At 40.3% G+C, this 12,929-nt stretch overlaps 1 protein-coding gene across 7 annotated transcripts in view; it reads left to right on the top strand.

Annotated features, from left to right (window-relative positions):
- Positions 1 to 12,929, top strand: part of LOC120798317 (A-kinase anchor protein 13) — a 102,280-nt gene that overhangs the window by 77,707 nt on the left and 11,644 nt on the right. For all 7 annotated transcript variants that reach the window (XM_040142639.1, XM_040142945.1, XM_040142860.1 and 4 more), the window contains 12 exons: positions 571 to 721; positions 993 to 1,105; positions 1,440 to 1,586; positions 2,298 to 2,554; positions 3,128 to 3,253; positions 3,537 to 3,654; positions 6,548 to 6,796; positions 6,950 to 7,026; positions 8,856 to 9,037; positions 10,146 to 10,228; positions 10,331 to 10,519; positions 12,701 to 12,847. In XM_040142639.1, coding sequence (XP_039998573.1) covers positions 571 to 721; positions 993 to 1,105; positions 1,440 to 1,586; positions 2,298 to 2,554; positions 3,128 to 3,253; positions 3,537 to 3,654; positions 6,548 to 6,796; positions 6,950 to 7,026; positions 8,856 to 9,037; positions 10,146 to 10,228; positions 10,331 to 10,519; positions 12,701 to 12,847 — 1,839 coding nt within the window. The remainder of the gene's footprint in view (positions 1 to 570; positions 722 to 992; positions 1,106 to 1,439; positions 1,587 to 2,297; positions 2,555 to 3,127; positions 3,254 to 3,536; positions 3,655 to 6,547; positions 6,797 to 6,949; positions 7,027 to 8,855; positions 9,038 to 10,145; positions 10,229 to 10,330; positions 10,520 to 12,700; positions 12,848 to 12,929) is intronic.

The raw sequence follows: 12,929 nt of genomic DNA, 5'->3' as shown, positions 1-12,929 counted from the left end.
CTGTAGTTGTTTTAACAATTATTTGCACCAAATTTAGCATAAAGTATAGTTTCTGTACCAACACTGACAACAAGTTCCAGGGATTAAAATCAGGGTTCCTGACTGGAAAAATCGTCAGTACACAGGATATACAGTATTACTATCTCTTGTGCTGAAATTCAAAGCAAACAGATTAGATTTCTGTGCAGGATTCCTTACCTGTGTTGGGTAAAAACACCAGTATCTACAATTTTAGCAATGTTTTTAGATCAGTTAAAGGATTACAAGATCCTCCAACAACTGAGGGAATCCTCCAGCTGAGACTCATAAAACTTTTTAAAAAAACCCGCTGGATAATTTCAGAACTGATTTGTCAAGAATCTCAACAAAAGATGTTGTTCATTTTTGCTAAAAAGTTGTTGTTTTTGAAGGTGAAAGATCAAACTTTGAGGTTGAATAAAACTTTAATAAAAATAGAAAAAACTGAGACAGTTTAAAGGGGTTCCTCAAGGATCCTTCAAGGATCTCATGTGGTTATTGGAGGGTTTCGAGGATACTGCGAACTGTACTGTATGTCTGTCTCTGGTCCAGCTGGTGCGACGAGGGAGCGCCCCTGGTCAGCCATCTTGTCCCCTGAAGACCATTCTTCTCTGATGATCCCATCATCACGGAGACATACCAGCATCATGACTTACCACGGCAACAACCTGTCCAAGAGTCTGTCCATAAGCAACATCGCTGGGTGAGCTGCTGTGTGTGTGTGTTTATGAGCGTACGTACTGTATATTAAGTGGGATGAGGAGCCTCAGGTATCCACATTTCCATTTAAATGAAATGAAATGTTTCTGTTGCTTTGTATTGAAGTCATTTTTAATTATTTAGTTTTGTGCGTTAGTTTGCCTTCTTTGATTTGTTAACGGTTTATTTGACCACTGCATCCACAGCTTGCCAAAAACAACAAAATGAAACAACATTGTTAATATAACCTTTATTATTATTATCTCTCCATTCAGTCCGGTGTTTGACGAGATACCCATTAAAGGCCTGCGGTATCTCTCTCAGTCTACTGACTCCCTCAACAGAACCAACCAGGTCACAGAGTCCATGGAATCGCTCACTGATGAAGGTCTATACACACACACACACACACACACACACACACACACACACACACACACACACACACACACACACACACACACCTTCACCTAGAGAGTCAACTTTTCAACATTTTTTTATCTAAACTAGTTCAGTGTAAGAATAATGACTAATTATGTCAAATCAAGACTAATAGTGGAAATATAGAAAACAGTAATCTAAATATTTTAAGCTTTAAACTAAGCTTGCGAATAACAATCTACCATCGTAAATGAAAGGTAAAATAAAAATGAGTATGTCAAAGCTGTATAATGCATATGAAATAATACAGATTGTAAGTGCAAGCTGTGTTGTTGTTTCAGGGACGGAGATGATGGATGGGCAGCTGATGGGGGAGTTTGAGGCGGAGGCCAAGGAGCTGGAAGCTGATTCGTGGAGTTTAGGTGTGGAGCAGCAGTACCTGCAGCAGCTGGACAAAGAGCTCGTGAAGAGACAAGATGTCATCTATGGTACATCTAATCACCACACAAGACACTCACTGCAGTGATAATTTGATTAAACGAAATGTGCTCTTAAAATTGATTGAAGACATTAATGGAAAAATTAAGGAAAATATTATAATGTTATTAAGTTCGGTTGCCCAGCTGTTTTAATTTTTTTTATCAAGCTTGGTCTCCAGTTTGTCCTTCATTTATGGAAACTAAAAAGAAAACAATAATGTAATTATTAATGGTAACTTACCGCTGAGAAAAAACTTGAGAAATAGGTTAATGCCTTTAAGCCCAAGGTCAGCATTATAAAAAAAAAAAATCTGTCACTGATATGTAACCTGACATAGCACCTGAACTGTGCTACATCAGGTGACATAAGCGTGTTTGGATTTGTGGTTTTGATAGACCCACTTTCCCTCAGTATGCTGATGATTTTCACCTCAGTTTGTTTCAGTCGCATCTACGTCTCAGTGGACTACTGAGGCTACAGATTTACCTAATTTAAATATAGATTGAGATACATCCTGTTTGCTTTGAAAGTCCCTGTGACTACCTTTGTCAAATAAATTTGAATGAAATGATTATGAAAGGCACATTCTTTTCTATATAAAATGTGCAGTGACATGAAAAATTATGTTATGAATGAAATAGATGCATACTGTGGATCCATGGAAGGATATAAAACTGATGCTTATGTCATTCTATGACTATAACACGTATGTCTTTCAGAGCTGATGCAGACGGAGATGCATCACATCCGGACGTTGCGCATAATGTCAGAAGTCTACAGTAAAGGCCTGCAGAAGGAGGTGCAGCTAGAGCTCCAGACGGTGGAGAAGCTGTTCCCCACTCTAGACGAGCTCTTGGACCTCCACACGCAGCACCTCCTGCGCCTCCTGGAGAGGAAGAGGGAGTGCCAGCTGGAGGGGGGAAGCTTGGAGGGAACAGCTATCATCAACAGGATAGGAGACATCCTGGTCAGCCAGGTCAGAGGGGGGATGGGCGTTGGTGGGATGGGGAAAATGATTTTTTTTTTTCTTTACTGGTGATATTGTATGAGCTAATCGCATAGGAAACCTGGAGGTTGCAAATATATTGTGTGTGTGTGTGTGTGTGTGTGTGTGTGTGTGTGTGTGTGTGTGTGTGTGTGTGTGTGTGTGTGTGTGTGTGTGTGTGTGTGTGTGTGCGCGCATTAGAAAGATTCCATTAACTACTACATTTTTTCCAAGTTTCACAACAGCTGTAAAAGGTAGCAGTCCTTAGCCCCGGGAAAAATAACATCAACAGTTTTTATCCTTAGCAAATGCTAATGTTTTGTGTGCCGCATACATGTACGCGTTCTATGAATTAAATGCCGTTCTAGTACCCAGTGCTAACAAAAAATTATTCATATTTCTCCATGCTGATTGTTAAAGTGTTGAAACTAAACAAGTGTGTTCAAATTAGAAATAGAAATTTGAGCCCCACTACATACAGTGTTAGCTTTCTAACACTAGCTTTTTTTCTCTGCTGTACTGGCGTTTATTTTGTGTATTCATGTCTGTCAAATTCTACTCTAGTTTTCAGGATCCAACGGCGAAAGTATGAGGAAAATTTACGGAAGATTTTGCAGCCGCCACAACGAAGCCGTCAACTTCTACAAGGACCTGCTGACCAAAGACAAACGCTTCAAAGCCTTCATCAAAGTAAGGCCTTCATCTCAGCCCTTTATGTGTTTATCATGCTTGTATCCTTCATTTGTATAAAAGCCATATCACCCTTGAGACAGTATTTTCTGATTATACAGGATTCCAGCCTTGTGTCACCGTAATATCCATAATCAAATACACCTTCTCAAGAATTAATACAGTTTATTCTATAGCAAATTCGATTTATGGTTTCGTTCTGGTTGTTTGAAACCCTGTCCTTTTTTGACACACCTGTTGTATGGGCATGTTTTACTAAAGCACTTTTTGTTGATTCTTCCAGAAAAAGATGAGCAGCAGCATTGTGCGGAGGCTTGGTATCCCAGAATGCATCTTGCTGGTGACCCAGAGGATAACAAAGTATCCGGTGTTGATTCAGAGAATGCTACAGCACACTAAAGGTTAGCTTCATGTCCGCCTCCTCTCAGTGGTCATCCATGGTTTTACTGTGTGCGCACAATTTGAATTGGGGAAACTAGAAAGAGAAAGTTAAATGTTAATCAGAAAGATCCTGGATAACAGAATATTACTGCAGGCTAACAAAGCAGCTAACTTTATTGTAGTTTTCAGGGACAGTCAGTGTAGTAGTTGCTGCCTTACCCTAATGTTGGTCTCAGAGCATTGGACCTATAGTTTTACTACAAAACATCTCTAACCCAACTTATTGAGGAATAAATAAGACGAGAAGTAAGTAAATTAAATGCACTGTATTATACTCTGACTGTCAATGCAGAGTAAACGAGTGAATTGAAAGTCATAGATTTGAAGGCATTAAAAAAATGATCATATTCTGATCATTTTTCATTAACAAGTGACAGAAAACAAGACATAATAAGTCAAATTAATGCGTAAGGATCTAGAAACCTGTTGAAATTTGAATTTCTCACACACAGTTTCACACATTTTGAGAAAAATGAGACATACCCCGATCAGCGACATTGACCGGGGTATGTTTGATAGGTGTTTTTAGGATAATGGAACAAGCATATTTTGAGGAGCTGAAATATTTCACACCATATTTGTATCTGATTTAAAGCAGCTTTCATCAGTTGGCTTCCCACTGTGTACATTCTCTCTAATCCTTCCCCAAAGCCTGTTTATAGTTCCATGTGGGAGGGGGGAGCTCTGACTTAATCCCCAAGGTGCTTTAAGAAGACTCTCCTGCCAACTCTGATATACACTGAGTGGAAATAACACATTACAATACCAGTTATAGATAGTATTTTGTGCTTAGGAGCACTGAAGTACAACAGCCATAGGGGGAAATGTTATGTGCGGATTCCAAAACTCAAGTGAACAATATACAAGAGAAGTATATCAGAGACACACAGTCGCTTAACAACGAGACAGTGAAATAAAAACTTTTACATGTTCAGTTTAACTTTGATAACAAGATTAGCCGCATAGTTCACATGAGCAGCGTTAGCCAAAGTTGCTCAACAGACTGAGAAAAGAGCACCCACACGTACAGAAATTTAAACTACACAGACAAAACATTTGAAGGAATAGTTTAACATTTTAGAAATTATGCTTATTTGCTTTATTGCAGAGACTTAGAAATGAGAGTGGTGTTGATCTTCTCAGCTTGTCGCCTGAAGAAGAAGCTAGAGCCAGAAGCCACTTAGCTTAGCACAAAGATTAGAAACAGGGGCAGACAGCTGTTCTGTCTCTGTCTGAAGTAAAGAGGCACGTAAACCCCAGGAAATAAACCACAACCTGTTGTTTTTACATTTTTTGTGATGATTAAACAAACAAGACATAACATGTTAATTACTGAGCTTCAGAGGTGTTAGGCAGCTTTTGTTACCTTCACACAGAGTCAGGCTAGCTGTTTCCCCATTTCCAGCCTTTTTTGCTAAGCTAAGCTAACCACCTGCCGGTGATATCTCAATTTTACCTCACAGACAAAGCGAATTCACGCATTACCCAAAATGTTGATTTATTGGTCTAAAAATCCTGGAAACCTATGCTCTGTATCAGCTTCTTACTCTGAGAAATGGGGTCTTCATTTGGTCATAAATGTCTAATGTTACAGAGAAATATAAAATGCTTGAGACTTTCAAGGGCTTTAAGAAAAAAATCAGTGCAGTATCGACCGCACTGATTGACTGACAAGTGAGAAGTTGATTGCAAGAACACCACAGCTCTGAAATGCTGATCAGCAACAGAAACAATGGGTCAGATCAGGCGTTTTTATAAAAACTTTCCATAACTTTCCGTTTTCTGTTCATCTATTCTGACACCTTGCTCTCTGACCATAATACAGTTCAAAAAATCCAATATGTCACAAGCCATAGAGGAAAAAATGCCAGAAACTGCAATCAGTAATATCAGTAATCATCTGTGTGTGTTGTTAAGCACATTATACTAGACATCCTAAAATCCCATTAAGTTTTGTTGAATGGACCTTTTCAGGAAAAGGGGAAGTCATTTTTGTGATAAGAACATGTAGTCAGAATATCTATTGTAATTAACCTAAAGAGCAGAAACTGTTCGGTCAGACAGTGCAGCCAGTGTTGCATACAGATGACTTGAACTGAAATCCAAGATAAATAGACAGAACAGTGTATATTTTTGAGATACAATAATCCTCTTAACGGAAACTTCACAAGGAACTCTTGTCCCTTTCTCAAGAAGGAGGAATGCGGGCAAGGCAAACGAAGATTCAAATTTTGGAGACTTCAAGTGCAATTTTGGCACAATATCAGCTCAATATCAGCTGCACTGAGTAGTTTTTTGGGTGTGTGTTCCAAGTTATACAGGTATGAGAAACAAACATGTCAAAATAAAAGAGAAAGCAGTTTAGGTGACTTTATGAATGTTTGTGTCCAGCTCCACCAACTAAGACCATAAAAAGGTTTTCATTACTCTCTGCGAGCGAGTGAAAATGCAAGCATAGTTAAATGCCAAAATGGGTACCAGAATTTCACTGCACCTTCTGCTGTGCATAATCTCTTCCTCAGCTGTGCCACACTACCCACCGCGTTGTAGTGTGTTAGTCTTGAGCTATTAAATTACCAAATGGACTTCTCTAAAAGTAGTGGCTTTTGCCCTGGAATTTTGCCTCTGCTGGTTTTGCACCTGCATAAAAATAACTTCTCTCAACTCTATCCCAACTTCTCACATAAAACAAGTGAATGGAATTGATAGTCGGCTTAGGTTTTTTTCCCACTGGTAATGAGCTACGGGGTTAAGTGTTTTACGACCTGGTTATAATCTAACCTGAGACTTTTGTTAACACCGGACTGCTATACTGCTGCCTTTCTAACCTCTATTGTCACATGTCGAACACAGAGAGCGAGGAAGATTATGATGACCTGACGGAGGCTGTTCGACTGGTGAAGGAGGTGATCGCAGCAGTTGATAACAAGGTGAACGAGCATGAGAAAAGACGTCGTCTGAAAGAATTCCACAGCCGCATGGACAGTAAGTCCATCATGATGATGAAGAACGGTCAAATTTTCGCAAGGGAGGATCTGCTGAGGAGGAGGCTGATCCACGATGGAGCACTGCAGCTGAAGAACAGCCAGGGAAGACTAAAGGGTTAGGATGCTTTCTAATGTTTTTACTGACTGACGTGAATCCCTTCCCCTTTGTAAGTAAAGTGTGTAAAATGTTGAATTACGGAAATATGATCATGTGTTTTAACTTTTCTTGTATCCAACCACAACTACTTTTCTCCTGTTGATCCTCCAGACGTCCATGCTTTGCTCCTGTCAGACGTCTTCGTCTTCCTCCAGGAGAAAGACCAGAAATATGTCTTTGCCATGCTGGTAGGATCCTCCTGTCATATCTCTCTCTCTATCTCTTTTTCTCTCTCTCTCTCTCTCTCTCTCTCTCTCTCTCCCTACCATCTCTTTATGTCTCTCTGTACATTCTCTCTCCTTCCTTCATTGCGTCTATCCATGTTCCCTCCTTCACTTCAGTAATAAAGACCTTATGAGCACTGCCAGAGATGTTGTTGTCATATTTTCCTATCCCACTGTTGTTGCTGTTAGCATTAGCTGCCCTGCTTAGCATTCCAATTGTGTGTAATGCCTTGCCTCCTGCTAGCTTGCTAAGCTTGCTATAAAGCAAAAATGGCCCTGATGGGCAAGCCCAACTGTGATAAATCATGTAGGTTTGAGTCATTTTTTCCATGTTTACAGGACTCAGTTTCATGGCATGGCATGGCATTCTCTCTCTCTCTCTCTCTCTCTCTCTCTCTCTTTCTCTGTCTCTCTCTCTTTCTCATACGCACACACACGCACACACACACATACTTTTACTTCTATCTTTGCGCGAACACACATTAATAATGACATAATGCATTCCCTAGCCCCTTACCCTAACCTCAACCATCACAACTAAATGCTTAACCCCAACCCTTACCCTAACCTTACCCTAATGCTAATTCTAACCTGAACCCTAAAACCAAATCTTAAACCTCAAACAGCCCTTTGAAGTTGTGAGGACCGGCCTAAATGTCCTCACATCGTAAGGTCTGTAAGTCAAACTGGTCCTCACAAAGATAGAAGTACAAGTATACACCCGCATCAATGGGAATGAAAACAGAGGCAAGACTGTGGCATAATAATCACATCCATCATTTAAAAAAAAAAGGCTTGGCATGTGTGACCTGAGGCTGTTGACACTGAAAAGAGGAATAACGTGTGGTTCTAAATGGATGACAGCCATAGCAACAAGGACAGAGGTCAGAGCACCTGAACAAGAGATATAACATGTTTCTGTGAAGGTGTGGCTAATGTGACGCTTCAGGAGTCTGAGTTAGCCAAATCAGATGGGCATCATTCAGAGTTACAGTCTTTTTAGTACAAATTCCATCTTCCCACAGTCGTTGTTTATTTGCTGAGCTGCAGTGGAAAGTTAGAAAAACAAAGAGGGAATTTTGTACAAAAAAAATGACTCTAACTTGAACTTTTAACTTAAGAATGCATCTCTACACAGAATAAAGACTGTGGCTTTTATTCCTATTTTTTACAGCATAGTCAGCAGGAATACAGTCGTAAAAAATATATATAAACCCATTCTTTATTTCTTTAACCTCAGACAAGAGATTGTAGGAAAAATGCTGGGATGTGGTTACACTTTCAGAGGTTTACTGGACAGAGCAGAAATGAACCCGTGGTTTGAATTTTTACTGTACTATAATGTGCTTTACAGTGTCTGCAGCGAGGACTGCTGATGCTCTACAAGTCAGCTGACTCTAAAGTGGATGATAATCAGAATCTCATTTTGTCTTCTTCTTTCCCCTTTATTCCACATCTTTGTCATTCTTCTATAATCCTCCTTTTTTCTGAGTGACCTTCCTTCTATCTGTCCCTCTGTCTTGGCTGCACTTGTTTCTGTCTTGCTTTTCCCCCTGCTTTCCTTTTCCCCTCCCATAATTATTCTTCTCTCCTTCTCTCCCCCTCTTTCTCTTGTGCCTCAACGCACCCCTCATCCTGCCTTTACCATCCTCCCCCCTTCCGCACCATTTGTTTTCCCTCCTCCCACTCTCTTACTCGACACTCCCCCTGTCATCTTTCTTTTTCTTTTCATTCTCCTCCCTTGTCGCCTCCATCAATCCCTCCCCTCCTCCCCCAACCTCCTCTCCCTGAAGGACCAGCGCTCCACGGTCATCTCCCTCCAGAAGCTGATCGTCAGAGAGGTCGCTAACGAAGAGCGCGGCCTCTTCCTCATCACGGCGGGCATTGCAAAGCCGGAGATGATGGAGGTCCTGGCCAGCTCAAAGGACGAGCGAAACACCTGGATGCAGCTCATCCAGGAAGCCATGCAGTCCATGTAAGTAGTATATTTATGTGTTTAGGTATTTTTACTTCAAAACATTTGCTGATGCTTAAAATGCTTTAAGGCTTTTTTGTTGCCAGAAGAGTATTATTTTTTGCTCAAAGTTTGACCTGAGCATTGAAGTCCAAGCTTAAACCCTGACCTAACCCGCCCCATTTACTCTAACACATAACCTCAACTGCAAAACAAACTCTACTGTTAAAGCGCTTTACATTCAGTGCTGGCCTCTTAGGGTTCACTCACAGTACGTTTGTGTTGTAACCCAGGAGATAGACCCAGCCCAGGTCGCTAGATAGTAATATACGGTAAGCTGTGACCGAGCAGTGTGCTGTCAGGAGGATTAGCACTACTCTACCTGGGGATGGGATGTACTCAGGGACAGTCTAATGCTGGATTGGCTTCAAGGGCAGCTCACTATAAACAGAGGATTATTCAACTACAGCCAGCAGGAAGGAGAGAGATTTTATGCTCTGTTTCTCTCTCTCCCTGTCTGACTTCCATCAAAATACAAAACTGAGATCAAGCTTTTGGCAGGAATGGAGGAGATTTCAAAACAAAACAAAACATAGTTTTGACAGTCTTTTCCACCAAAAATCACATCATATATACCAAATTTTTGACACTCTCAGGGTTGTCTAATCCCTGTATAGTATTGTATTATCCTGTGATATCAATGTTGCAGATGATCTGATTGGTTATAGATAGGGCGCAAGCTAATTATTGTTTGTTAGTCCTGCTTTTAAAGAATTGTTTAGTCTGTCAATTGTTATAATGAATAGTGCATTTTTGCTGACAAATGACTTCAGTGTTTAATTATCAAAATCCTGGGCAATTAATGTTTTTCTTTTTTTTTGTGATTTGTGATATTATAAATAAATATAACTTGTCAGTTAATTGATTTATAGCTTTATAGGTTTATAACTGATTTCAGCACTAGTTATAGATGTTGTTACAGATGGTTATAGATGCAAACTAACATTGTGACCAGTGTAGATTTAGCAAAATTGTAGATGAAGGTTGTTTGTAGGTATTTTGTCAGTATTATTTAAGGCTTGTTATGTAAAATATCAGTTTTGTTTTTTGTTTTTTCTTGGTTGGACAGGGAGAAGGATGAGGATGAAGGGATTCCCAGTGAGACAGAAGATGACAAGAGACAACTGGAGACTAAAGCCAAGGAGATGAGAGGTGAGAGAAAGAAAAATCTAAAATAAATTTGCTCCTAATACCACAGAATGTTTTCCTCACTGTCCTCCTCTCTCTTCCTGTCTGTCTGTCCCTGCTGGTCAGATTTGTTGAGGCAGAAAGATACAGAGATCATGTCTCTGTTGGAGGAGAAGGTGCGGCTCTTCAGGGGGATGTGGGAGGGCTTGAATTCAGGTGAGGAGGCCTGCCAGCAAGTTGAGCCTTTCTTCAGGTCAACCAGCAGCCTGGAGCCGCCAAGGGGGGCATCCATCATGAAGGATGCCCTGCAGGAAGGTAAGACGGAGAGAAAGACAGTTTTTATAAATATACTCTAGATGCATTGTTCATGGACCATTCTTAGCAATAAGGCAAAATGGACTGAACTGAATAGAGAGAAAGAGGAGTAGGACCTTATCTTAGTTTACATCCACATATTTTATAGTAAATTATAAGGGATGAAAACTGAACCTTCCTGTTGGTGGTGATATGTCAAGTAACACGTGAGGTTTCCATCAGCTAACAAATATACAATGGAATTTCTGTCAACTCCCACAAATGACACACATGCTGTGGTTGTAGACACATTGTTGGCACATACGAGTATTACCTGATGCAGTATATCAACAGTAACAGTATGTTAGACAACACCAAAGCGAATTGCTTTCCCCATTACCTTAGACCAGGGGTTTGCAAATGCAGACACTTTGGGCTGTGCTTCAGACAAAATTGAGACACCCTCCGTGTAAACAGGAAGTATAATGTTGCCATGGAGTCAGTCAGTTAGCTGTTGGCTACATCTTGAGCTCAGTTGTTACTATTAACATTAACAATGGCTCTATTCCTTATTAAGTGTCCCAGTAAGATAAGCCAGTGAGCCACCCTGCCACTGGAACATTCACACTGAACAGAGCTACCACTTATATTAGTACTTATACTTGTGCTTTTCATGGTATAACAAGTCAAATTGTCTGCTATGAAAAGGCTTATTCATTTTGAAATAGGTAAACATACATTTGTACACAGTTTTACCACTCACTACTTGCCATTTTCAGCTATCTTCAGCCACAGATCATAATGCAATTGTGAGAAATTTCTTCTAAATCTTGTTTTTGAGTCCGCATGTGGAAAAGGTCCGTTTGGATAGCTATCTGGAGGGCTTGATGACCACCAGCTAGACTAGATCACTATGTTAAGAGAACCTGGTTATTATCCAAAATCCATTAGCAGAAAATGCACATAATAATTCATCTTTTCTGAGATATTTGGAAAGTAATTGGCTCGGTCGTTGGATCTCAACAGAGGTAGAGCGAGCAGAAGTTTGAGGGGCATGTTGCTTGTTTTTTTTAAAAAGAGTGTGTAGAAAAACATTACAAGAGTGAGAGTGTGTTTTAGGATTTTATTTCAGTTCCGTTTGGTGCTTTGGCAGAACCTATTCATCAAATGTTTATGAGAAGAAAGTGAAGAAGTGAAATGAGAGAGATACTATATATTGTGATAAAGAGAGAATGAATTATGGAGAAAGACAGAAACGCGCAGTGGACTCTGAACATTAAATTGACTTAAAATTTAAATAACCAGGTCTGAAAAATAAAACTGTTGCAAATTTACCCATTTAACACGTGTTTCAAACCTGAGTGTGTCAGAAAGTATTCTTAAAACATTCTCACTTGTAAAAGCTCATTACACTTGTGTTCAACACAGTTTGACTTTTCAGTTTATGAAAAACTCCCAAGAAGACAAGAATAAGATTTTTAGTCAGAAGATTGACTTTTTTGCAGCTCTAATACAGGAAAGATGTATGAAAGAGAATTGCTGTAATGCTGTAATGGTTTTCACTTTAAACTACTATAGCAGGAAAAAGTTTAGCTATACTATTAGATAATGTATTTTCACCTCCTCCTAGGGCAGTAATTATCCTTATTTGATATGTGAATTGGTAGCAGCAGTGTCATTTCTTTGGCTTCTACTGGTTCATTGTGTTTTACTGTGAATTCACATCCACCAGCAATGGCTTTGTTTCTCCTTATTTTCACTGGGAAGGTCACAGTACTGCATGCTCTATCTGCATATGGATACAATCCTGCAGACGTATATCCAGAGTTTATATAATCTCAGATGGTAAAGATATTTAAACTTTTAGTATAAGAGCTCTGGGGTTCAAACAGATTGTCAATAGTTGCTTAGCAACTGGAGCCTATACCAGGTTGAGTGCCTGGTAGGATTCATGAGTGCAGAGCTGAACTGTAACGCAGTTAGCCGGGATAATTCACTTACTGACCTGAACACTGATGTTTGCCTGTGTGTGTGTGTGTGTGTGTGTGTGTGTGTGTGTGTGTGTGTGTGTGTGTGTGTGTGTGTGTGTGTGTGTGTGTGCTTGTGTGTGCTTGTGTGCTTGTGTGTGTGTGTGTGTGTGTGTGTGTGTGTGTGTGTGTGTGTGTGTGTGTGTGTGCTTGTGTGTGTGTGTGTGTGTGACAGTGGAGACTTTACAGGCGCTGGTGAACGGCAGCCTGGGTGGGGCGATGGCCAGTGTCCAGGAGGGAGGAGGCGTTGGGCCGGTGTGTTTGCCCCGTCGGGCTGAGACCTTCGGAGGCTTCGACAGTCACCAGATGCACAGCAGTAAGAGTAAGTCTGCTCTTCTGGGTGTCTGTTGATGTTGTTTTTTTTATGGAGAGTGCAGTCAGGCCTAGTGGTCTATCCAAGCTAC

Source organism: Xiphias gladius, chromosome 1 (genome assembly GCF_016859285.1).
Source record: "Xiphias gladius isolate SHS-SW01 ecotype Sanya breed wild chromosome 1, ASM1685928v1, whole genome shotgun sequence".
NCBI lineage: Eukaryota > Metazoa > Chordata > Actinopteri > Istiophoriformes > Xiphiidae > Xiphias > Xiphias gladius.
Note: the sequence above shows the minus strand (reverse complement) of the source record. Positions and strands in the feature narration are given on the sequence as shown.